At 36.5% G+C, this 26,629-nt stretch overlaps 2 protein-coding genes and 1 pseudogene across 2 annotated transcripts; all 3 read right to left on the reverse strand.

Moving 5' to 3' along the window:
* Positions 1 to 7: 7 nt before the first annotated feature.
* LOC121247743 lies at positions 8 to 17,010 on the reverse strand (annotated as a pseudogene).
* Positions 17,011 to 18,397: 1,387 nt separating this feature from the next.
* Positions 18,398 to 20,309, reverse strand: LOC121261598 (histidine-containing phosphotransfer protein 4-like). Its single transcript, XM_041164048.1, has 6 exons — positions 20,137 to 20,309; positions 19,739 to 19,869; positions 19,569 to 19,637; positions 19,176 to 19,247; positions 18,746 to 18,818; positions 18,398 to 18,630 (listed from the first exon to the last, which is right to left on the reverse strand). Exons 1-6 carry the CDS (start codon positions 20,194 to 20,196, stop codon positions 18,583 to 18,585), a joined length of 453 nt encoding a protein of 150 aa, XP_041019982.1. The 5' UTR covers positions 20,197 to 20,309; the 3' UTR covers positions 18,398 to 18,582.
* Positions 20,310 to 22,992: 2,683 nt separating this feature from the next.
* On the reverse strand, positions 22,993 to 24,802 carry LOC121261568 (histidine-containing phosphotransfer protein 4). The gene is made up of 6 exons (XM_041163998.1): positions 24,669 to 24,802; positions 24,020 to 24,150; positions 23,859 to 23,927; positions 23,672 to 23,743; positions 23,319 to 23,391; positions 22,993 to 23,213 (listed from the first exon to the last, which is right to left on the reverse strand). The coding sequence occupies exons 1-6, from the start codon at positions 24,726 to 24,728 to the stop codon at positions 23,160 to 23,162; spliced, it is 459 nt and encodes a 152-aa protein (XP_041019932.1). The 5' UTR covers positions 24,729 to 24,802; the 3' UTR covers positions 22,993 to 23,159.
* Between the last annotated feature and the right edge of the window lie 1,827 nt (positions 24,803 to 26,629).

A 26,629-nucleotide genomic window follows, 5' to 3' on the forward strand; every position in this document is an offset into this window, starting at 1 on the left:
TTTTCACTTTTTCTGTCAATGGTATCAAAGGAAAAATCTATATAAACTAGAACATGCTACAAAGCACAACCTGAAAATGCGTTTATACATATTATTGGAAGCTGGAATGAACATATATAAGGCTTATGTATATCACTATTTACTCACGTCTCTGCAGCATATAACACAGTAATACACAACCAAAACTGCCACCAGTTTACCTGCTTGAAAATTTTGGAAAACTTCATTTTTCAAGGCAGCAGAATTTGGATTAGAAACAATCAATCAGCCATTTCCTCTTCAGCACCACTAGATTGATCAATGTCCTGATGTCGAGCAACCTTCTGCAGCAATCCACGGCCATCTTCAATGACTCTCTCTCTCTCGCTTAGAATTGGTAAAATTCCCCTTTGAATTGGAAAAAACCTGGAAGCACGATAAACATGATGAAACTCAACGATGTCCTTTACTACTAGTTTAATCTTCAATAGATGGCTCCATAGTCATACCTTTGAATCCCTCAGTTCAACTGCAGCAACAGCTACTCTCTGCCTTACGGTAACTCTAGAAGGCATGGGAAAATGTTCAACCTCATCGCTAGATCTTCCTTCTTTGGCCCTCTTTTTCCTTAAAACAAGTTTTGTTGAAAGAGGCTGCATTAAAAGAAAAGGCTGACTAACACCCAAAATGTGTGCTCGACACGGGGAAAATGATATAAATCAAGGTTAAAGTGGATACCACATAGCGTGCTTCTGCTTTGTCAAATGAAACAAGATATGTTGTGGGGTCATCCGCATCATCCAGACGTAACTGTTGAGGTGTAAAAAGAAACATCTTTCTGTAAGCAATTAAATGCTTGGTTGCCAGAGTAATATATGAAAAATCTAGGGACATACTTCATAATGGTACTCGCGAACCCAAGAGTATCATATATCTTCATGTTCATCATAGATATCCTTAGATAACTGCCACCATAAAACATATAGAGACTGATAAATTGATAAGAGTTTCCCAACCATAATCAATATGACAAAAATGAACAAAAATGGCTATAGAACTTCATTACTTAATGTGCTTTAGATGGATCATGACAGATGAGGTTTAACAGTAGCGCACATCACTAGCACAGTTAAAATTATTAAAATATTCGTAAAGGTTGGGAGGGTTTCTCCAGGTTCTTGTTTTGAAGTAGGGACGGGCTCTAGAATTTTAGTTTCTGGCATGATGTTTGTCAATTCAATATAAATCAAATTCAATGAAGATGGGCTAAAATCAGAAGTAGCTTTCAAATTTATCCTAGTCATTTGCATGCTCATGATAGACCTACCATTCTGTTGCAATCATGCAACATCCACACTCAACTCACCTGTGATTCGTAGGCATCATGAACAGTTTTGGTCCAACTTGCTGTGGACTTCTGAATCAGCAGTAGGAGCGCTATCAAATGCCGCAATAACAAATTGGTCATCATACCTAATGCCGTAGCATCACAAACAACATATAAATCAATATGAATAAGGTTGAGTGCAATCATTAAAGGTCTTCTAATTATCAGCTAGCAGCAAAATCCTTGATTTGCATCATTCTAGGAAGAAATAGGATTTAAAGTAGAGGACTACCAATAAATAAGTGTGTTTGTGGTAGCAGCTTTTTAACCTCCAACGCCTAGACCCATTAATCAAAATAATGAACTATTAGTGAACAACTCGGATAGAATTCAAGATACTTCAGTTTTCAGCAACACATACATAAGAAAACCATAATATGAGTTGATGTGTCAACAACAACAATTTCACAATATAAACATTCTATGGCTACCAATTAATAAACAAACATGCAACAGACAATAAGAAGCTGTTGCTCTTTTTTGTGTGCGAGAGCCAAGGTGACTTGCATTACATGTACTCAGACTACATAATAGCTTTTAAAAAAAATACATACCGATCAAAATCAGGCAACAAAGGCAGAACCTCTAAGGTATAAAGATCTTGATTAGTTGCATGAACTGGTTGTGACTTGCATGCCTCAAACGAGGCTTCTATTTCCTTGATTTGTCTTTCCCTGAAAACAAATAGTTTTATGCCAATTAGTATAACTAAAAGAATCTCATGGTACACTTCTAATATAAAATTGTCTTCAAATGGAGAGTTTTTTTTTTTTTAATCGGTTCTTCAAATGGAGAGGTTAGAGTAAGAACATACCTATTGTTAAGGTGCTCCAAAATGTTACGGCCTCCCCTCATTTCTCTTAGTTCTTTTGATTGTTTCTCAGTTAAAAGACTGAAAACACCAATGCAGTTAGCTATGAAAAAGAACCAAGGTATATGTGCAGAAAGCATTGTTCTCTAAGAGTGGCTCATGCATTCAATTGTCTTCTTTGTTTTTAGCCTAAAAAATACCTGCTTTGTTGACTCCATGCTAAGAGGAGATATATACGGTGTTTTCACCAGCCAGGCAACGCCTTTATCAGTAGGCCTTTCTTTTCTTCTAATGCCATTATTCTTTACTGGTGTCACTGCTACATCATCATGCAACAATTCCTCATCTTCTGGAGCAAGGGAAGGTCTAACACTGGTGGGGCTAATTAAACGAGTAAAAGAAGATATCAGAGTTGTTTACCTACAGTTAATTGTTGCTGTTCTAAAAAATGTAAAAACTATTGAGGCACAATACTTGTATACACTGAGGTCAAGAAGGTCAAGAGATATCCCCAGATCTGGCTCAAAAAAAAGTTTGGGCTTGTAAGTTTTCTCCAAAGACGTTGTAAAGAAAGTAAAGAAGAGTTTTGAAGAATTGTGTAATGCTCATTCGAATTATTTGGCAGATTACAGAAGGTGTATATATAGACATAATTACAACTGATTTCCTACATTTATGCAACATTCTAATTTGAGTTTGACAACTATCTAATTCAAAATCAAATCCGTAGGATCACAGCTCCTCATCCCTTATCTATAGCACTGATTTCGGCAAGTGATGATTGGAGGTTTGGCTCTTCCTGATTTTCAGTGATATCAACTTGAACACGAACATTCAGATTGAATTGAACATTCTTGAACTTGCTTGGTGGCAACGGTTTTGTCAAGGCATCTGCTAGCTGATCACGACTTGAGATAAATTGCACAGATAATTGTTTGCGAGACACTTGATCCCTGACAAAGTGGAAATCGATTTCGATGTGTTTTGTTCGAGCATGAAACACTGGATTTGATGAGAGATAAGTTGCGCCAATATTGTCACACCAAAGCACAGGCGGGTGACGTACAGAGATGCCAAGCTCGGATAAAATGGACTTGATCCATGTGATTTCGGCCGCAGTGTTTGCAAGGGACTTGTATTCAGCCTCAGTGCTGCTTCGGGCCACTGTGTGTTTTTGTTTGCAGCTCCATGAAATGAGATTAGGTCCTTGAAAAATGCAATAGGCACCAACAGATCTTCTATCATCTCTATCAGCCGCCCAATCCTAGTCTGAATAGGCTTGGAGTCGCAGATCTGCTGCTTTGGTGATAAAGAGGCCTGTTGAAACTGTATGTTTGAGATATCTAAGTATTTGTTTAACGGCTTGCCAATGTGATTCCATAGGCTTATGCATGAATTTGCTTACTTTGTGTACTGCAAACGCCAAATCAGGCCTCGTAAAAGCTAAGTATTGCATGCTACCCACATCAGTACATGGAGTGCCATTGGTTGCAGTAAGATGACATGTAGAAACCATTAGAGTGGTACACGGTTTAGCTTTATCCATGTTGCTTCTTTTTAGTAAATCAACTACATACTTTCGTTGAGTGAGATAAAGTCCCTCTGAGTTGCAAACAGCTTCAACCCCGAGAAAGAAGTGGAGATCTCCCAGCTCTTTGACAACAAACTTAGCTTTTAGACTTTGTATTATTTTGGCGATGATAGTAGAGCTTGAGCCTATAATTAATATATTATCAACATATATCAAAATGTAAATAGCCTCTGTTTTTGTCTTTAGAATAAAAAGGGAGTTGTCGGCTTGACTTTCATTGAAATTCAAAGATTTGAGTTTATCCGAGAGCTTCGAAAACCAAGCTCTTGGGGCTTGGCGTAGGCCATATAGTGACTTGTGTGTAGCTTGCACACATGATGTGAGTACTGTGGGTGAATGTAGCCTTGAGGTTGAGTCATGAACACTTCTTCGTGCAAATCGCCATGCAGAAATGCATTTTGCACATCTAGTTGAAGTGTAGGCCAACCATAAGAAACAACAAGAGATCGAACCAACCGAATTGTTGCATGTTTTACAACAGGGCTAAATGTTTCTGAAAAATCAACTCCTTCTTTTTTATGGAAGCTTTTGGCAACCAATCGAGCCTTGTAACGCTCAATGGTTCCATCGGCTTTCTTCTTGATTCGATATACCCAGCGACAGCCCACGATGTTAGCGTGTGGTGAAGGTGCAACAAGGGACCAGTTTCCATTTAGTAGAAGAGCATCGAATTATTTGTTCATTGCTGCACGCCAATGAATATGCTTGGATGCTTTCGTAAAAGACGTTGGTTCTGGAGCTGGAGTGGTTGTTTCAGTTATCAATGCTCTTGGAAGAAGGTATCGAATATAGCAATCTGATTGCTTCCGGGGCTGATGAATATTATTCTTTGATCTTGTAATCATAGGGTGGCTGTTTGCAGCATGCTGTGATGGAGTAGTGCACTGAGTAAAAGCCAAATCCGAAGTTGGAGCTGCTATGTATGGTTGGCGATCAGGTACGACAGTAGCATGTTGAGTTGAGCACTCTTCCTCTGTTTCTACAATAAAAGGTAAACAAGGTTTTGATTGTGTTCGTGTGGGAAGGAGGTGAGGTTGCAAATGTGTGATGCTAGTAGGAGCCTCAACGTTTATATTTGAGGGAAGAGACATGATTTGAAGAGTAGAGGATTTAGATTTGGAGGGGTTGACAGGGAGAAAAATTGTTTCTTCAAATATAACATGTCCTGAAATATAAGTCTTTCCAGTTGATGGATCAAAACATTTATAACCTTGATGACAAAGACTGTAGCCAAGGAAGATGCACGTACGAGACCGAAAACTGAGTTTATTTTTATTGTAGGGTCGCATGTTTGGCCAGCATGCATGAACGAGTAATCGGGTAGACGATGATACAACAGTTCAAAGGAGGATTTGTGTTTTAGGACAGGTGTTAGGAGTCAATTGATGATTTATGTGGCAGTTTGGAATGCATCTTCCCAGTAGGCTAGCGGCAGTTTTGAATGAGCCAACAGATTTAATCCAACTTCGACAATATGTCGATGTTTACGTTCAATTGATATGTTTTGTTGATGAGTATATGGACATGCTAGCCGATGATTTATTCCATTTTGTTGAAATATGTGTTTAAGCGGCGGAATTCACCACCCCAATCAGATTGAATGACTTTAATTTTTCTTTCAAAATGCTTCTCAACATATGCTTGAAATTGAAGAAAGAGTGTTTCAAATCAGATTTGAACTTCATTGGAAACAACCAAACAAATTTTGAGTAATCATCGAGAAAACTAACATAATATTTAGCTCTGGTGGTGGAAACCACGGATGTAGGTCCCCACACGTCACCAAATATTAAATCTAATGGATGACTAGAAACATGTGGAGAATATTGAAAGGATAAATCATGTCTTTTGGCTATTTGACATTTGGAGCAAACAGAAGGCAGTTTATTATTGCTAGCCGAAAGATTATTGTTGGAGAGGACTTTGTTGATGATAGGTTGTGATGCATGTCCAAGACGACGATGCCATTCACGAGAGGAGACACGGACAATTGATAGAGCATAAGGGTTGCGAGAGGTGGAGCTGAATTGATAGAGGTTGTTATTGAGTTGGCCGTGATGATGGACCTTCCCCAAGTAATCCTTCACAAGAAAGAATTTATCGTGAAATTCAAAATATACATGGTTGTCAACACAAAATTGTTGAACAAATAATAAGTTCTTTTGAATTTCAGGAACAAGAAGAACGTTATGAAGAACAAAAGAAGATGTGGGAGTGGAGACTTTAGTAGAACCAGTTTTTGTAATTTGCAAACCTTGACCATTCCCCACTTGAACATTATCGGAACCATTGTAATCTTCATTTTTGAGATTCAGATTGCTGATGTCGTTTGTGACATGGTGAGTAGCTCCTGAGTCTGCATGCCAATCGGTTTCCTAGTTTGCACCATTGGATACTACCATGGCTTGTTTGTTTTTAGTTTTGATTGAATCTTGATAAGAGAGATCAAAGCGATGGTAACATTTTCTGGCCGAATGGCCTGGTTTATTACAAACCTAATAGATCAGAGAAGGCAGATCATTGCTACTGGTATTGTTGTGGTAGCCACCACGTTGTGCACGTCCCTTTCCACGACATCCATCGCGTCCTTGAGTTGTGAATTGCTGAAATTGTTTTTGAGCAACATTAAGAGATGCTTGTTGAAGAGGTAAAGCAAGTTGGTGCCGAGAGATGCATGCTTTTAAGGTGAGCAGCAGAGAGTAGATTTCTTCAAGAGAAATCATGTCTGTCCGAGCGGAGATGGAGGCCACAAAACTGTCATACTCATGGTCTAACCCTGTGAGCACATATGTGATCACGTCTTCACAGGTCATAGGTTGGCCTACAATGGCTAATTCATCGGTTAGTCTCTTGATAAACAGAAAATATTCAGTTGCGGACTTATTGCCTTTGGTGGCAGTCGCCAATTGGGTGCATATTTGCACTATTTTTGCACGAGATCTGGATGAGAAATTCTCGTCGAGGGCATGCCAAACAGCATGTGACGTGGTATAGTTAACCACTTGAGCAAGGACTCCTTCAGAGATGGAGGACATTAAGGTGCTAAGAATGAAGTTATCCTGGCGTACCCAGTGGGAGTAAGCAGGATTTGGTATTTCAGAGATGGTGCCACTGTCGGGGTGTGAGGTAGAAATGGTTTGTGGAGGAAGAGTTGTGGTGCCATCGAGATAGCCAAATAGATCTTGGTCACGAAAATAAGGCACAAGTTGCGCCTTCCAAATGAGATAGTTTTCGGAATTAAACTTAACAGTAACAATATTGGTCATAGGAACGACAGATGGAGATGTTGTTTGTTGAGTAGGCATGTTGGTTGAAGAAGAAGGGGATCAGGAAGACATTTGGTAAACGTTGGTCATTTGATGGTCAGTCTGATACCATGTAAAGAAAGTAAAGAAGAGTTTTGAAGAATTGTGTAACGCTCATTCGAATTATTTGGCAAATTACTGAAGGTGTATATATACACATAATTACAACTGATTTCTTACATTTATGCAACATTCTAATTTGAGTTTGACAGCTATCTAATTCAAAATGAAATCCACAAGATCACAGTTCCTCATCCCTTATCTGTAGCACTGATTTCGATAAGTGATGATTGCAGGTTTGGCTCTTCATGATTTTCAGTGATATCAATTTGATCTTCTACTGATGTGATTGTGTATTTTGTACATCTGCAAAAGCAGAGGATAAAAATGACCACAATATTTCCTGGATGCACTTATATCTTTGTTTTTTGAAATATTTCCACGACAAAGAAAAATGATTATGCCCATAAACTTATCAGACAAAACCCTTCAGTGTCAAACAACCATATTTCCAACTGTATTCTACAGAACCAACTTAGGTTGTATTCTGCAGAACCAGCTTTGGTAAAGATTGATCTTATGTAGCAATTTATTTATTTATTTTATAAGTAGACCTTATATAACAATTTTTGGCTTGGCCCATACCCTAAAAGACTAGTCAATGTTTCAATTAGAGTCCATTGAAATCATTATAAAGGGCTTGAACTTCTCCCTCCCAGCAATGTGGGGTCTCATTCACCCCTTATACTCACTCAATACGAGGGGTATCACAAGATTCACAACCTCAACCTAAAATATTTTTTCATGTGAAGTTCCCATGAATTTAACTGTAAACTGCTACATCATCAAAAGCTAGCTCTACTTAGAGTTATGCATGCTTACACACCACCACAACCTTGAGGATTCAATCTTTGGGGAAAAAAAAAATGCAAGTGGCATTGCCTTCATATTATCACAATTTGTACATTTGCAATGCTATTCTTAATCCTTATAACTTCTAAATGCTCTCTTCATATCATCTAGAAGGCTAATCTTGTTTGATGTAAGCTCACCGAGACAAAGGCAACATAGATTGTTGCTAGTTTTGCATATACTGCACTAGATGTAAATTACCTTCCTCCTTTGATCATCGGCCTTCCTTCTATTTCCTTTCCTCTTGTCCTCTCCCTTGTACTTCTCATGTTGATCGTTTCTCACGGACGCCGTTCGTAAGAACGAGTCTCCAGCTCCCTTTAATTTTAGGAGCTCTTGAAGTAGTCCACTCCGATTGTTCATCACGTTAGTAGAACGTTTGAATTGCCCCATGATAAACTGAACACGTGGGACACGTAGCCACCAAAGCTTGATGGAAGCTTTGGCTATAAATACTACGGTTTAGTCCCCAGACTCAATCACTCAATCTCCTTCAGTCTTACAACATCTAAATAGAGTGATCAGAGTTTGGAAGTGCCAAACATTAGTGAGAGAACGCAGCAAAATCGTGAGGAACATCAATGGCTGGAGGTACTGTTTCCTTGGCATTAAAGCTTTTTGATCCTGTTTTTAGTGTTTATTCCGCATTATAGAATCGTCGTTATGCTTATATTTGGTATCAGAGCTAGGTTTTATTCTCTGCCTTGGTGTTTTAGTGATACTCTGTTTTTGGTCGAAAGTTTTGAAAAAAAATTTAAGTTTTGATTTCTGGACTTTTTTATTCGAAAGAAGATTAAAAATCATGTGGAAATAGTCTTTCTAAGCTTTTTGTGATTAAAAACATGTTTTTTGATGTAAAAAAAGGTCTAAAAAATCGTGACCTGCAACCCAGTCTGGAGGTTGAAGACCACCAAAATGACATGTAGTTTTGATTTTGGACAAAATCAAAACGACATGTCGTTTAGTTGGGCAGTCTTTTATTCAGTATGGAGCTAAATGACACGTAGTTTTTAGTTTTGGTAAAAACGACATGTCGTTTAGTTGGGAGGCCTTTTATTTCGTATCGAGCTAAACGACACGTAGTTTTCATTTTGGTAAAAACGACATGTCATTTAATTGAGCCAGCATTCATTCCGTATAGAGAAAACGACACGTCGTTTTTAAGTTTTGGAAAAACGACATGTCGTTTATATGAGTCGGGTTTTAAAGGATGAAAAACAACACGTCGTTTTCATTTCTGAAAAAAGCGACATGTCGTTTATTTGGGTCATTTAAAAAAAAAATCCAAAAACAAAGACAAACAACGATATTTAGTTTCCACTTTTATAGATGGTCTAGAAAGTGGGTTTTTGGGCCCACGTCTTTTGTGCTTATAATTATTGTGCTATATTGTTTATGCATATAATTTTTATTTGATTTAATTATATGCAATTTGGATAATTTTTGTACAAATTTATTTATTATGCTCATATTTAGTTTGTATGAATTGATTATTTCTGCCCTATATTAATACATGCAATTTTTGGATGAGTATATATATAGTTAAAGGCATGAAATTAAATGTTATGCATAATATTATAGTTTTAATTATGCAATATTTATGCTTATATTATGGGAATAGTTTGTGCATAATAATAATATGTTAGTATTAGTTAAAATTATGTAATTCATAATTATTCTCATATTAAGCTAGTGTTTATGCGATTTAATGTCTAGTGATCCATATAATTTTAATTAATTAGAGAATAGCCACAACATCTTTAATTAAATAAAATTATATATTATGATTGATTAGGATCACATAAAAAATATTAGATATTAATTGTAATTAATTATACTTAATATAATAAATTTTATCCCACATGAATTTTTATTATATTTTTATTATTAATTATGATAAAATATCAAGTTATTCATTGCTGACCCACAGGAATTATGAATTTAGTAAATAATTTGATAGTTTTATCATAAAGTTTAATCTAAGATAGAATATATATCAAATTATAATCATAATATATCCTTTAGAATTATGAATTAAGTAAATGATTTGATAAAGTTCTGTCATAAAGAATAATTGAATCTACTTGAATTAAAAATTTAACTCACAGACATTTTTTATGTCATTAGATTCAATTTGTAAGTATGATTTACATTGGTAAAGCATGAAATTTTATTTAGGCCTCAGTTTTAACGTAAGCATGTAATCTATAATCTTATGTAGTTGTACAACCTGAAAATTTCTCTAATATTCGTTATGATATCCTTGAACTTAAGGGAGATAACTATAAGGTCATGAATGAGAGAGTTCTTCTTCATTTAGGGTGGATGGACATAGACTATGCTATTAGGAAAGACGAACCACCAGCACTCACTAATACCAGCATTGCAGTGGATATCACGCTTTATGAGCGATGGGAGCGATCTAATCGCCTCAGCATGATGTTCATTAAGACTAGAATTTCTGCTAGTATTTGTGGTTCTGTCGATCAGCATGAAAAGGTCCGAGACTTGCTGAAAGCCATTGATGATCAATTCGTCACTTCAAACAAGGCACTAGCAAGCACCCTAATCATGAAGTTCTCATCCCTAAGGCTCACCAGTGTGAGAGGTGCGCACGAGCACATCATATAAATGAGGGACAATGTGGCATAATTGAAGAAACTTGAGGTTGAAATGTCGGAATCGTTCCTGGTGCACTACATCCTGAACACCCTTCCACATCAATATGGTCTCTTCAAAATCTCATTCAACACACATAAGGATAAATGGTTAATTAATGAACTCATGACCATGTGTGTTCAAGAGGAAGGGAGACTGGTGATAGAACAGGGTGAAAGTGCAATGTTGGCAACGAGTGGAAATGGCAAATCTCAAGCCAATCAGAAAGGGAAAGGTAAAATACCTCCCCAAGCTGGTATCTCAAGAAAGATTCCAAGTGTTTCTTCTGTAAAAAGAAGTGACACATGAAGAAGGAATGCGCCAAATTTTAGAAATGCCTTGTGGACAAAGGTAATCCAACCTCATTTATTTATTATGAATCTAATATGGTTAATGTTAATATTAACACATGGTGGATTGATTTTGGATCAACAATCTATATTTCGAATTCCTCGCAGAGTTTGCAAAATCTAAGGAAGCTAGTGGGAAGTGAGCAAAACATCTTATCAGGAAATAAGATGGGCTCGCATGTGGAAGCTATAGAACTTGCTATTTAATTTTAAGTAGTGGTTTTGTTTTAAAGTTAGAAAATACCTTTTATGTTCCAAGTTTTTCTAGAAACTTGATTTCAGTTTCAAGGCTTGTACCTTTGAATATTTCTTTAATTTTTCAGATTCATCATTCAGTTTATTTTATAAATCTAATTGTGCTGGGAATGATACTTTGTTTGATGGTCTTCACTGCATTAATTTACAAAACAATGTCACTTTTGATTCAATGCATGTTCACACTAGCACTAAAATATGTGTTATTAATGAGAATTCCTCTAAATTATGGCACCGGAGATTAGGTCATATCTCCATAGAAAGAATTAAAATATTAGTAAATGAAGGGGTACTTAATACTCTGGATTTTATTTATTTTGAGACTTGTGTGAACTGCATAAAGGGAAAGCAGACCAACAAGTCAAATAAAGGTGTCAATAGAAGTTCGGACATATTAGATATCATACATACTGATATATGTAGTCCAGATATAGACTCACATGGTTAGAAATAATTCATCTCTTTTATAGATGATTACTCACGATATATATATATATATATATATATATATCTCTACATGCTTTATAACAAGAATGAAGCATTAGATGCCTTTAAGATCTTTAAGGCCGAAGTTGAGAAATAATGCGGTAAGCAAATTAAGATCGTGAAATCAGATAAAGGTGAAGAATATTATGGTAGATACACAGAGGATGGACAAGCACATGGGCCATTCGCAAGGTTTCTTCAAGAGCATGAGATTGTTGCCCAATACACCATGCCTGGTTCACCGGACTAGAATGATGTAGCAGAAAGAAGAAACCGAACATTATTAGGAATGGTGTGGAGTATGCTTAGCAGCTCCAATCTTCCTAAATCCTTGTGGGCTAAAGCACTTAAGACGACAGTGCATATATTAAACCGAGTTCCAACCAAGACTGTTCCTAAAATGCCATTTGAATTATGGAAATGTTGGAAACCGAATTTGCGACATATGCGTGTTTGAGGATGCCCGTCTGAAGTGAGAATTTATAATCCACAATAGAAGAAGCTAGACCCAAAGACCATTAGTGGATATTTCATTGAATATGCTGAAAGGTCTAAATGTTACAGATTTTATTGTCCATCTCATAGCACTAGGATTGTGGAATCAAGAAATACAAAGTTTCTTGAAAATGACTTGATCAGTGGGAACGATCAAACCAGGAACATAGTTTCTTAGAATGATCATTCAAAATCTCAACCTTCGACCTCAAGTGATAGATTGGTTATTGTTTACAACACCCCTCAAGTACAAACTGGTGTTAAACAACCAATCATTGAAGTTCCACAAGCTGCTGACGACATTCCAGAAGATTAGGTAGTTCAAGAGTTGCCAAGAATTTTTGAACGAGTTGAACCACATATTTCTTAGGAATATGATGGTACAACATTAAGAAGATCTATTAGACCAAAGAGATCAGCAATTCCTAATGATTATGTTGTGTATCTGCAAGAATCTGACTATAATATTGGGCCGAAAATGATCTCGAGTTCTTTTCACAAGCCATGAGTTGCAAAGAATCATAATTATGATACAATGCCATGAAGGAAGAGATGAATTCTATGAAGAGTAACGGAGTCTGGGATCTTGTTGAGTTTTCTAATGGTGTAAAAGTCATTAGATGTAAATGGGTCTTTAAGACAAAGAAAGACTCATTGGGCAACATTGAGAGATACAAGGCAAGACTAGTTATTAGGAGATTCACTCAGAAAGAATGAATCAATTACACGGAGACTTTCTCTCTTGTATCTAAGAAAGATTTCTTATGCATTATTTTGGCATTAATAGCCCATTTTAACTTAGAGTTGCAACAAATAGATGTGAAAACGACATTTCTCAATGGAGATCTAGAGGATGAGGTTTACATTAAACAACCTGAAGGATTCCCCTCTAGTGATGGTGAGCAATTGGTTTGCAAGCTTAAGAAATCCATATACGGTTTAAAACAAGCATCCTGCTAATGGTATTTGAAATTCCATAATGTAATTTCTTCATTCAGTTTTATAGAAAATATTATAGATCAATGTATATACTAGAAGGTCAGTGGGAGTAAAATTTGTTTTCTTGTTTTATATGTGGATGGCATTTTACAAGCAATCAATTATAAGAGTTTGCTATATGAGGTGAAACAATTCCTCTCTAAAAATTTTGATATAAAGGATATGGGTGAGACATCTTATGTCATTGGCATTAAGATTAATAAAGACAGATTTCGAGGTATCTTTGGTCTGTTTCAGGAAACCTATATTAATAAAGTTTTAGAGAGATTTTGGATGAAAGATTGTTCACCAAGTGTAGCTCCCATAGTGAAGGGTGATAGGTTCAATTTGAACCAATGCCCGAAGAACGATCTTGAAAGGGAACAAATGAAGAACATTCCATATGTTTCTGCTGTCAAAAGCCTAATGTATGCTCAGGTCTGTACAAGACCTGACATTGCATTTGTTGTGGGAATGTTGGGACGATATCAGAGTGATCCAGGTTTAGACCACTGGAGAGCTGCAAAGAAAGTAATGAGGTACCTTCAAGGAACCAAAGACTACATGCTTATGTATAGACGGACGCACAATCTGGAAGTGATTGGCTACTCAGATTCTGACTTTGCTGGCTGTATTGATTCACGCAAATCAACATCAGGATACATTTTTTTATGGCTGGTGGTGCTATATCACGGAGGAGTGCCAAGCAGACTTTGACTGTCACTTCCACTATGGAAGCCAAGTTCGTCTCCTGTTTTGAGGCTATTTCACATGGTGTATGGCTTAAGAGTTTCAATTCTGGGCTTAGAATTATGGATTTTATCTCTAAGCCATTAAGAATGTATTGGGACAATTCAGCTGCTGTTTTTATGGTTAAGAACAATAAAAGTAGAAGTCGAAGTAAACATATCGACATTAAGTATTTAGTCATAAGGGAACGTGTTAAAGAAAATAGAGTGGTCATTGAGCACGTCAGCACTGAGTTAATGATAGATGATCCATTGATTAAGGGCATGCCACCGTTGAAATTCAAGGATCATGTAATGAATATGAGACTTGGTTCCATTATGTAATTTTTCATTGTATGAACAATGTTATTTTAATGAAATTCTTAATTATTGTCATATTTTTCTCATATTTATGTGCACCTTAATTTTAACAAAATTCATCTATGTTAGACCAAAAATGAACATAGAGTTCATTCATTAAGAAATTGTTGCCACATAAATTATAATATTTAAGAAATAAATACATAGTAATACATGGAAGGTAATACTCATCATTAGATGACCTATCACCATGATTCATGTATTTATTATTTAAATACAAATTATCGATGGTTTAAGTGTGGACCAAGTGGGAGAATGTTGATTATTTCTCACGAAGGTCGTTCGTAAGAACGAGTCTCCAGCTCCCCTTAATTTTAGGAGCTATTGAAGTGATCCACTTCGATTGTTCATCACGTTAGTAGAACGTTGGAACTGTCCATGATAAACTAAACACGTGGTTGAGTCTGGTCCTCAGACTCAACCACTCAATCTCCTTCAGCCTTACACTATCTAAATAGAGTGATCAAAGTTTGGAAGTGCCAAACATTAGTGAGAGAACGCAGCAAAACTGTGAGGAACATCAATGGCTGGAAGTACTGTTTCCTTGGCATTAAAGCTTTTTTATTCTGTTTTAAATGTTTATTCCGCATTATAGAATCGTCACTATACTTACATCTCAATCACTTTTTATCACCAATGCAAACAGGAAATCTAGCACAATCTTGGAGTCATGGTAGCACCTTAACAGATGGGGCAAATATTCTTCTTGGTAACATGAACTACAAGCAAAAACATAATTGCTCAGCTTCCTTCTTTACTCTTTTGAAACCAGTATTGTTTGTTTCCTTTTGATGAACCCCCAGGCTCTACAGGTTACACCAAATGTTCTTGTTTAATTGTGATTAATTTCTTTGGAATCAATAAGTAGTTTTTCAGTTAATAAAACAAAATAATTTTTTTTATATAAGTAAGAAAGATAATAAAACAAAATAAAATTCTAATAAAACAAAGATAAATATAAATTTTACAACTCATTTATGATATCGCTTCTCAACCTAGCAACACCTAAATATGCACTTTAACTCGTCCAATAGTCACAAATGTTGCCTCCACAGCCTAACCAACTAATGGATTACTCAACCCATAACCATTCTATGATGCTAGAATCCATGATTCATTCGTTAATTCTTACAAGCCTAAAGTAGCTGCATGCCAATGAATATACACCACATGCACCTAAGCATGCATGAGTCAGACATGTATCGAGATATATATATTCATAAAATTAAGTCTGAGAGAGAGAGAGAGAGAGAGAAGGGGGGGGGGGGGGGGGGGGGAGGGGGAGAGACTTATTGATCTTTTTCTTTCTTCATAGCCATGAGCTTTGGTTGTGCACTAGGATCTGGGAGTTCATTGCGAAACCTTAAATGAGCAAAAAAGAGAATATTGCATATAAAGAGAATGTTAGTATAGGAAGTGAACAATGTAAACATTGTCACATGGGAAGATGCATGAGTGTCGATTCAGATCAAAAGATTACTAACCAACATTAGTGTCAATCAACACAATTGCACAAGTGTTTGAACTTTGCAATATCCCATGCAAGTATATAGATGGCATGCATGGGAAGTAATCACGTGAAAAAGCCCAAAGTCTTTTCGTACAACCCCCACCCCTCAACCCCCTGGGAAAAAAAATCTACACGTACTCCTTGGGAAAAAAATCTACACGTACTCCTAGCCAAGCCACTGCATATAAATTGTCAATTACACTTAAATGAGAACTCCAGTCTCAGCTACCTGGTTTTAGTAACAGTCCCATTCCCATATTACTTTGATTATAAGTGGAATCTAAAAAACAGATAAGCAAATGTGAAACCCAGGACTATCATCAATGTACTCACTTCAACTTGCACAAGAATGTTGTTGGCTTCTTCAATCTATTTTCAACCCTCTCACTGCTCAACAATGGAGTAGCTCTCCTATCCCCCATCAGTGACCCCACAATCGACCCATGTCCTTTTGCAGAAGACAACATCTGGGTCTTTTGCATAACCGAGTTATGGGACTCCTTCAATTGTTGTCTTTGCTTCTCTTCCTGTTTTTGCTTCTCAAACTCCCTCTTCTTCCTCAACCTACTCTTTTCATCAGTCTCCTTTGTCGTTAATTTCTTCACCGGCACAAGGGGAACCAAGGGCTTTTGTTGCTGTTCAGAAGGGAAAACGTGATTCGAAACTCCATGGTTATGCCTTGCAGAAGGCAATACCTCCTTGGAAGCCCCTTTATCACGCTCATGAGAACCCCTATCTAGTCCAATCTCCTTGTTCTGTGGAGGAGCCAAAGGAGGAAGTGGTGGTGAACTCGGGGGAGCTGGCGGTGGAATAGAAGAACTTGGTGGTGGAGGTTGTGGCCGCATTGGCTGCTGACCGTACTGATTATACTTATTAGACGGATAAATATGACCTTGTGGGGGCTGCATATTCATCGAATTTTGTGGCATAGAAGGTGCTGGGAGCGGTGGGGGTGGTGGGTAAGAAGATTCTGGAGGAGGTAGATATGGATACTGGTGAGGAGGAGGAGGTGGAGGAGGGTGTTGTTGACCAATGGGCAGACTGTACTGTTGGTGGTGGTAATTCGAATTTGGGTGCATTTGGGTGGTGTTGTAATTTTGGGTATATGAAGAAGATGGAGGTAGAGCCGACGACATAGACCCATCCATTAGTAGCAGCAGCACCACCACCACCACCACCACCATATCCACATTCTAATTGTACTGAGTTCATTGGTGCGGTGCATGTGGCGGCGGTTGTGGCTGTGGTGGTGGAAGGGGGTTTTGACTCGGCGGGGGCGTGAATGAAGTTTGTGGAGGGAAGGGCCTGTACGAGGCCATGGCTGACGAACCGACAAATTATATATATATATATATATATATATTTATATTATACGTGTATAAATTGACGTCGTTTCACTCAAGTAAGTGAAATGACGTCGTTTTAAACCTAGGGTTTTAAAAAAATATATATGAAACAAAGCCGTTTAGTTTAATACACCAAACAACGCCGTTTTGGGCTTCAACCCTAACCCCCGACCCCCGCTCCTTCCCCTCTATCATTTTTACTGCGCCATTTCCCTATCATCTCTCTCTCAAAGCTCTCTCTCTCCCTCTCAGATCTCTCATCTCCCTCTCAGCTCTCTCATCTCCCTCTTAGATCTCTCTCTCTCTCCAATGCAATCTCTCTCTCATCTCCCTCTAAGGCTTCCAGACCTCTCATCTCCCTCTCAGCTCTCTCATCTCCCTCTTAGATCTCTCTCTCTCTCTTCGATGTAATCTCTCTCTCATCTCCCTCTCAGCTCTGATAAGACAACACACGCATAGAAGGCCGATGAAGGGCTACCTCCCTCTCCAATTTATTTTTCTATTTTTTGTTGTAATATTTGATTATTTGTTTTGAGATTTGCTAATATTTGTTGTGAAATCTCAAATTTGTGAACCGAGGTTAACCAGCAGAAACTACGTTGGCCGGTTTTACCCCCCTTCATCAGCCGGTTTCAGTCGATATCACCCCTTGAAAAACATGTCGGTGTGGTTTCAATTTTGGTTTCCACCCCTATCCGGTTCCAACAAATAAAATACTATATTCACGCTATGATGGAAAAACTCTACAAGTCGCCTTTTTTAAAGAAAAAAAAAATTATCATATTTGATAATGCAGAAGATGAGCTCGGATTTAATATGCAAAGCTAAAATTGATTTTAGAATTCTTTGTTTAATTAATGGTGTGCCAAAAAAATACAGAAGCATGGCAAAACAAGCTCAAATGCTTTGATGAGCCCAGCAACTAATTGCTGAAGGGTTGGGTCTGCCTTGGTGACTGTGACTATCCATCTTTCAGCCCAGCAACCGACTGCTTCAAGACACAGCTCTGGTCTGAACCTAAAGGTCTGGACTCTGTTTCATGTTTAGTACACTTGATGTTGATAGATGATCCAAATTTCATTTTTGTTTTTCAATTTAATGTCTGGAAATACCTTTACTTAGAAAATAAAAATCACATTTATATTTTTTGTGGGTGTCTCTAGTCCTCCTGATTTGCGCACACACCTTTGGCCCCCACCCATTGCATCAAGATAGTCATCACAGAAACACAGCAAAACAACTTCTGCAGATTTATTTAGAAGATAATATACCTAAAACATTGGTTACAGAAAAACCAAAAACCTTCTTGGGGTGAATTTGTACATATGCAAGGCAAAGTTCCCCCACATTACACTTTCAAATCTCTTAATACTCCAACATCTGGATCAGCTTTCTTTCTGATCAAATTCCTTACTTGGGTGGTGATGCTGGCTCGGCGAGCCTAGCTTGTCTTGCTAGCTGCATTTTTAGGAATAAAAGCAGTGAAAAATGGATACTACTAGTACTCTTTTCTATATATTTGATAGAAATGCTATGGAATCCCCACTCAATCAAAGGGAAAATAGAAAGGTACCTGAAAGTAAGCTTCAAGTTTCCTTTTTAGTGTGGCATATTCTGTCTTCAGTTGTTGGAAAGTCGTCCTGCATCTGTTCTCGTTCGTGCAACACAATCACAATGATTATGACTTAATAATTTAATTATCAGATTTAGGGTGCATGTTTATCCCTACAAGCTAATTGTGAGATACTGAACCTGTGAATATCTTTTCAACAACTTGGAGATGTCTAGAGGGAGTCAGAATACTGTTTACCACATAGGAGCTTGGCCTAGAACACACAATTTCTAAAAACTTTTCAAAAAAAGAAAAGACTTTTTTTCTATTACCCGACCAAAACTTTTAACAGTCTACAGAAAAGACTCAGGGCCTCAATCCAGGCGAGTGCTCAAATTGTACACCAATCCATGCATGGAGTGTGATGATGAGTTGGAAGAAAATTAGTTACCCTTCTGCGTTTTCTGCCTCGCAATATTCCCTGAACAGAGCACCCTCGGCTCTCACCTTTTTGGCTCCGAAGCTGCATCAATTGGGAAAAAAAAAAAAAAAAAAATCAGAAGGGACAGAGATAAAAACATGAAAAATTATTCTTATCAGCTACTATTCATCACTTCACACCTAGATCTTACGAAAAACACTCCATATCCTATGAAAAATACCACCAATATTCTGTGAAAAAATTATAGATGTAGAGTGTGAGAGTGAATAATCGCTGATGCATAGTAGATCCCTAAAAATATTATTATTTACTGAACCCAACAAAGAGAGAGGTACCTTTCAGAAATCTAATAACTGTTATTTTGCTATTTTATCCTTTAAAAAAAAAAAAAAAAACATTTACCTTGTGCTCCTTCCATTTAGCTGATAAATATAGCCATCCAACTGATCGAAATCAAGCGGCCTCCTCTCCCTGGAAAGACACAAATACAACACTTTTATCTCCACCACCTTGACAGAAAAGATAGAAAGAAAAAGATGTCTAAGGAAAAGGTTACAGGGTACAAAACTTACAATGCCTGCTCTATGTTGACGATTAGTCTAGAAGTATCCTGGTAGTACGATGTGACGACTTCCTCCACAAAATTAGGATTAGAGATGTCTTGCAGTTCCTCCACCCGGATAAATTGTTCGTCAACATATCCCTATAACGGCACAATATTCATTTCTCCATCACAGCAACGAAAAATAAAAAATTCATGGAATAGAATGGATGACATTTAAATGTGCATGCACAGTTTGTATCATCTTATCCAGAACAATGCATCCATGTTGCAGCTCCCTAGTGTTTTAAAATAGTATAAACATATATATGGGTGCATATAACACATTTATGCATTTTTTTTCATATCAGAAGACAAGACACAGAAGATCATGACTTGTGGGTGTGGTGCTGTCTTGAGAAGAAAAACCTGATCAAAGAGGGACTGCTTCTGGTGGGCAACCTGTCTGGCCAACCGGTTCCTATCCATTAGAAGGAATGTCCAAAAACCAAGCAAGAAATATGTCTGTCTGAGGGAGACAAAAAAGAAACAGATGATCGAGGAGAAGGCTGCAACCTTATGGCTTGAGTGAAAATGCTATATGGCAATGGGGGTTTATATAAGACTGGAGGAGGGGGAGAAATCTAGAGCCTAGAAAAGGACAAACAATTCTTTGATTTTCCCTTCTTTCCCGTTAGCTAGAATAGAGGGCGATGTTCACGTACGTGGACTGGGTAAAAGGGAGATTCCATTAGTATCTAAGCAATGTTGGAAGGTATTGGGAATTTGCAGATATGATTCTCAGGAAAATATAATTATCGGGTTGTTTATGATCATTTATGCTTATTAGTCATGAGCTAGCTAATTAAAGGCGTACGTAAATGCGGATTCTAAATATAGGCGCGTTTTTTGCGCTTCATATCATGCAGCACTCAGTCCACCATATTCCACTTGATATTGAAGAAGAGGATCGAAGTGGTGAGATGGCAATAATATCTCTCACAGTTTCAACTGCTCACATAAATACAAACACCATTCTACAAAATACAACTACAAATTAAGCTAAATGCCTTTTTTTTTTCTGTCACTCACTGATTACATTGTTGAGATGCTTAATTAAGCTATCAATTCAGATCAAACAAAGAGTTTGGTGCAATCTCTTTCACTCAACCTAAACTAGACGTACATCAATGGGATATATTATATATATAGTTTGGTGCAATCTCTTTGGCTCACCTAAATTAATGGACTATTGTTGTCAGTACTATATATATAATTCCATCCCATGTACAAAAATATAATATATGCAACACCATCAAAGCAAAACCAGCTTACCCGGCCATCATGAGAAATGGAAAGAAAAAACCAAATCAAACAAAAAATAAAATGCTTTTCCTGCAGGCTCTATTTTTGCTGATTTTTTAATGGCAGACAGTAATTAAGCTGAAAATAAAAAGTGAGTTGATCCACAAATACAAGGGTTGGGTGCCCAATATGAAAAGAAAAAATGAAGTGGCATATGCGATATCCGCTTCTGAAAGTGATAATAATAACAATAATGGGCATCGTAGGAGACAGAGAATTTATCCTGATCAGCCAAAAAGCGAGTCTAAATTATTGACGAAATAAATCCCAAGGTATAAAAATTACACCCACGAATGACACACGGTTTCATGTATTTTTTGGTTGGAGAGTACTGTGGATGAGCAGAACAGTTCCCGCGGACATGACCATTCCGCTCTCTCAAGTACAACTTACAACGGCATGAGAACTTTTCTTTCTTTTTTCAATTCTCACACTCACAGAACAAAATTATTCCTACTTACTTTTCTTCTTTATAACGCGTTACTTTCACTTCGATCCATTACTTTCTTTTTCCCTTTATTTTTTAGATATGCCTTCTAACCTTTGCATGAACATCGATCGTTCATTGTAAGCTTTCATATATATATATGTACGTTGTAACATAACCATAAAGTACTTCGATCTGTTGTCATCTGTTCTAATTTTTCATGCATCCATCCAAACAGCAGCATATATAAAGAAAATGGCAGGGAAAACGTACACGTACGAGATGCATTCCCTCAATCCTTAGAACAAAAAGTGCTGACAAAGTATGTATATATACATCCTGGCCTTCTAAACATTCACCCAAACCTGATCCCCTCAATCTTGACGAGGATGATGATCATGTCATTCACCCAAGGTAAAAAGAGATGAGATGTCCTAGTCACAAGGCTACCATTTCTAATGGTACTAGTACTACTGGCTTTTCAGGGTCACAGTCACCGCGCGCTTAGTTCTAGAATAGATTATTATTAGTAAATGACCAAATTAATGTTGAAGGAACATGATCGCGCGATTGCGTGTGTGTATCACGTGGAATGGCAAACGGGGAATCCGATTAATTAATTAATTAAGAGTTAGTTGACATAAACTGTTAGTGATATATGCTGACAAGAAGATAATTCAGTTGACGACACAAAACATCCATCATTGGATATTACGTGGATTGACAATCAAAATCCAGGGAATCCGACGTCTGATCTAAAGAGTTCTTTAATTATTTCCCTTTCCTTTTCAGTATAGTACTATATATAGATTGCATTCAATCTAATTTATTTCTTTTATTAATTACATGTATAATAGCTATGAAAACGCTTTTTTTGTGGTTGTTTCCAACTAAATAATGTAAAACAAAGCAAAGATTCCAGTGCTTTTATGGCACGTTTTGCGTCCTGCCACCCAGCTATATAATATGGTAAGAAAAATTCTTTAATTATAAAATTAAATGTACGAACTCACGTAACTTTTATAATATATTAGATTGTAAAATTATTTTTATTGTAAAGTAGATCTAACATATTATTTTAAAGTTTATAAATTTATTTTTATGAAATTTTTATTACAACTACAGCACTTCTCATGCAGTAATAGCCCGTTTATTTAGTTCTAGAAGTGGCAAAGAACTTGTTCTCCAGTAGGGAAAAAGGAAAAAAATTAAAAAAGACTTCAACAAGTTAGTCCTCGGTATACAAATTTACGAGAATATTATTCTTTTGGGCCTTCAAAGTTATATATGAAATTGATCGACGACAAGGCATAGATAGAGAGGCTAAGGCCCGAACAAATTGCAGCCTACATTCCTTATGTTGTTGGTCTGGATCTGGGCCATCTGGCCAATAAGAATAGAACTGGCGAACCGAGACTAAGCCCAGCAACTTAAAGTACTATTAATTAAAGCAATATTTTGGACGGAAGAGCGCGAAGAGGCCAGGCCGCAGGGAGCAAAACAAACATAGCATTATCGTTAAAGAAAAACATAGCCTACATCATAATCCCACTAGACACTAAGCACTTCCATTCATTTGGTGGGTTAGAACATGAAACATGTTAATTGAAACTGGCCCATTCACATCTTGTCACGTCGGATCCTTCTCTGCCATGTGCCATCAGTTCATCCTAGGGCGACATGCTGTCTCTGAGGGCCCAGCTTGTCTTGTTTGCTGAATGAAGAATAATCAGGGGGGAAAAAAGGTAATTAAGTGCAGTTTCGTGGCTAATTTGAGATTACACAATAATTTCATTCAATATTTAAATGGAAAAGGCACCTGAAAATAAGTTTCTAGCTTCTTTTTGAGAATGGCATATTCTTTCTTCAGTTGTTGGAAAGTCCTCATGCATCTGCTTACGTTCATGCAGAAACCGTTATCAAAAACTCCAAGAATGATCAGTGCAACAATGAGAATTCGACGCAAAAAACCATCACATCACATCACAGGGCATGAAATTAATTTCTATGCCTCTTCCTCTGTCTAATGTACAGATGTGAATACGACTGAATTGATCCTGCCAATTAGCAACATGTACAGAAACAGCCTAACAGGGCATAATCAGGATCATGGGAATAGTATCTGGGCAGTTGAGGGAATGTGATGATAGAATGAAGAGGAAAATGAATTACCCTTCTCCATTTCCTGCCCTGCAATATTCTCTGAACTGTGTGCACTCAGCTTTCACCTTTTTGGCCCCAATGCTGCACCCATTATAGCAGAAAGCTTTAGATACAGAACAGAATATACTTCATAAATATATACTAACTTGTATTTTTTGTTTTATTTTACACATTTTTAGTTCTCAATTCTATCTACCTGGTGCTACTCCCCTTGAACTGATGCATATAGTTGTCCAGCTTATTGAAGTCAAGAGGGTTCTTCTCTCTGCATTAACGACAGAAACATTGTCACTAATACATTAAGAAGATAATTAGCAAATAAAAAATTATAAGATAATTGAAAAATGAAGAACTTACAGTGATTGTTCTATGTTAAGTATAGTCCTGGATGAATCCCGGTAATATAGTGTAACAACTTCCTCCACAAAGTTAGGATTAGCGTCGTCTTGCAGCTCCTCCAGCTGGATAAATTGGTCGTCAAGCAGTCCCTGCAAACGCTCCAATATTCAAATATCCGTCATAAACATGAGAAAAGATATATAATCGAAACTTTAAAATGGAATTCGAGTGTTCGTTTACAACTCCACTCTTTGTGCATATATACGGCTCAAATGAACCGGATCCGGTTAGAAAGATTAAAGAATGGAAAATAACTAAGCTGAAAAGGCACTCTACAACTTTGCAAATAAGATATATGCATGCTGAATAAACCTTAGAGATTAACTGATAGACGAAATTGCTCCAATACATGCACGTGGAACAGAGATTACTCAGGGTGTTGGAAAATTTAGTAGTATGTTATTCATGTATATGTTTTTTTATGCATGTATCGTGATCATGAGAATGAACATGTATTGCATATTTGCATGCAAAGTGTTTGTTCTGTGTGAGGTATTATGTATAAAACAGGCAAGCCTTAAATTGTATGTATTTCTTCAATAGCCAGATAAAAAGAAATAAAATCAGGCCAGTACTGACAGCAAGAACTGTTGAGAAACTAGCAAACCTGATCAAAGAAGGATTGCCTCATGAGGAAAATGTGTTTGTGCATCTGGTTCCTCTCCATTACAGAATGTGTCTGTGTGTGTGACAGAGAGACAGAGATGAGAGAAGTGCAGAAGTTGGGTGAAGGCTTTAAGTAAGGCTCGAATGATAATGCAATATGGCAAGGCCGAAGTGGGTTTATATAGTGGAGACAAGGGACCGAAAGTGATAAGTAGGGGAGAGGGAACGCCTTTATTTTATCATTATTTTTATTTTTTTCTCTTATCTATTGTTCGTTGTGTCTCAAGAGCAGAGAGGAGGGTTAACAAAGTATATGATTTTACTATGGAGTGAAAAGGCAGATTTAGGTCATGTCAAGAATGTTAGAAGGGAGGCCTAGGAGTTAAACTATTCTGTCATTCCAAACAAATAATTATTTTTCATAAGAAATTACGGCACTGTTTGGATAGTGAGATGAGATGAGATGATTTTAGATGAAAGTTAAAAATTGAATAAAATATTGTTAGAATATTATTTTTTAATATTATTATTATTTTGAAATTTAAACAAAATTGAATTGTTTATTACATTTTATATAAAAATTTTAAAAAAATTATAATGATAAGATGAGATAAAACTATTTCTACGTTCAAACGGAACTACATCTTCTCTCTAAGCGTTTTATATTCTGCACCACAAACTACTAATATCAACACATATTGTACCCTTCAACTACAAAAATAAAATAAAAAATAAAACCCACATCCGAACCGTTATGATAAATAAACAAGGAAAAATAATTTATACAAGATATCCAAATTTCATGTACTTTATTTAAAAAGTTAATAAATTTGATATCCACATAAAAAAAAATTACATTTAATTTTAATTGTGGGTTCCCCTATTTTTTTAAAAAAAGTGCACAGGACTTGTACATTTTATAACTGTATCTAGCATCATTCTTGTGTTATTTATTAATTTGTTATTGTTATATATATTTTTGATAGTTCGTAATTATGGAGGAAAGTTTATTTTCCCTTTGTATTTATATAACATCCTTTTATCATTTCTGTTAACCAATATATAACAAAATAGGAGCTGCAGATTCTATATATACCGCTTCCCCTTTTTCGAGTGAAACGGATTTTAGCGTTTTTTGTACTCAATCCAACCAAATATTCTGTGAAAACAACTGAAGAATGAAGGGTAAGTAATGACGAATAACAGCTTTGCATGTCAGCCATAAAAGAATAATATATAGAACTTTCTTCAACGTCATTGCAAAAGAATGGTATGGTATATTGGCAATACATTAGTTAGGGAGGGATATTTAAGGATATTCTTGACCAAACTAAATAACTAAATAAACGAAATAAAAGTGAACTATCGTTCAAATATGCATATCTTTAATTTCTTATTATGAAAAAAATCAAACAGGAAAATGAAAAAAAAAACATAAATGAAAGAAAAGAAGTTTTAGCTGAATAGAGATGATCAATGAGAGAGTTGAGATGAAATACATGTTAGCTTGATCTCATTGGAATCAATATCTCAATTGTTTATCGGTGACAATATGTACATGTATTATAACATATATATGTGTGTTAAGCTACAATGGTATGTATTAAGATATAAACTAAATAATAAAATCTATTTATTTCTTTCGGTTTAAACTTTTAATACAAGTGATAATTTCATATATTATCGTAATATAATTCTTGAAATTCGAACTTTGATGATAATGTTATCTATTATGTCATTTTTTCTCTGGCCTCATTGTCAAAAGTGATTAAAACATGAAAAAATCTATGCTGCAGTGCTATAATTTCATATATTATCATAACAGAATTCTTGAATTCGAACCTTGATGATAATGTTATATATTATGTCCTTTTTTCTCCCTCACTGTCAAAAGTGATTAAAACAAGAAAAAATCTATGCTGCAGTGCTGAGTTTGGTGGGTGGAGAATAACCAGAAGATGC

This window comes from Juglans microcarpa x Juglans regia, chromosome 1D (genome assembly GCF_004785595.1).
Source record: "Juglans microcarpa x Juglans regia isolate MS1-56 chromosome 1D, Jm3101_v1.0, whole genome shotgun sequence".
NCBI lineage: Eukaryota > Viridiplantae > Streptophyta > Magnoliopsida > Fagales > Juglandaceae > Juglans > Juglans microcarpa x Juglans regia.

Coding starts and splice junctions, on each gene's coding strand:
- LOC121261598 (XM_041164048.1), bottom strand. CDS start 20,196: ATGGATAGGAACCGGTTGGCCAGACAGGTTGCCCACCAGAAGCAGTCC. Junction 19,248..19,568: donor CTAAATGGAAGGAGCACAAG/GTAAATGTTTTT, acceptor CAATTGATGCAG/CTTCGGAGCCAAAAAGGTGA. Junction 18,631..18,745: donor AACTTGAAGCTTACTTTCAG/GTACCTTTCTAT, acceptor CTAAAAATGCAG/CTAGCAAGACAAGCTAGGCT.
- LOC121261568 (XM_041163998.1), bottom strand. CDS start 24,728: ATGGAGAGGAACCAGATGCACAAACACATTTTCCTCATGAGGCAATCC. Junction 24,151..24,668: donor GGCAATCCTTCTTTGATCAG/GTTTGCTAGTTT, acceptor GAGCGTTTGCAG/GGACTGCTTGACGACCAATT. Junction 23,214..23,318: donor AGCTAGAAACTTATTTTCAG/GTGCCTTTTCCA, acceptor TTCTTCATTCAG/CAAACAAGACAAGCTGGGCC.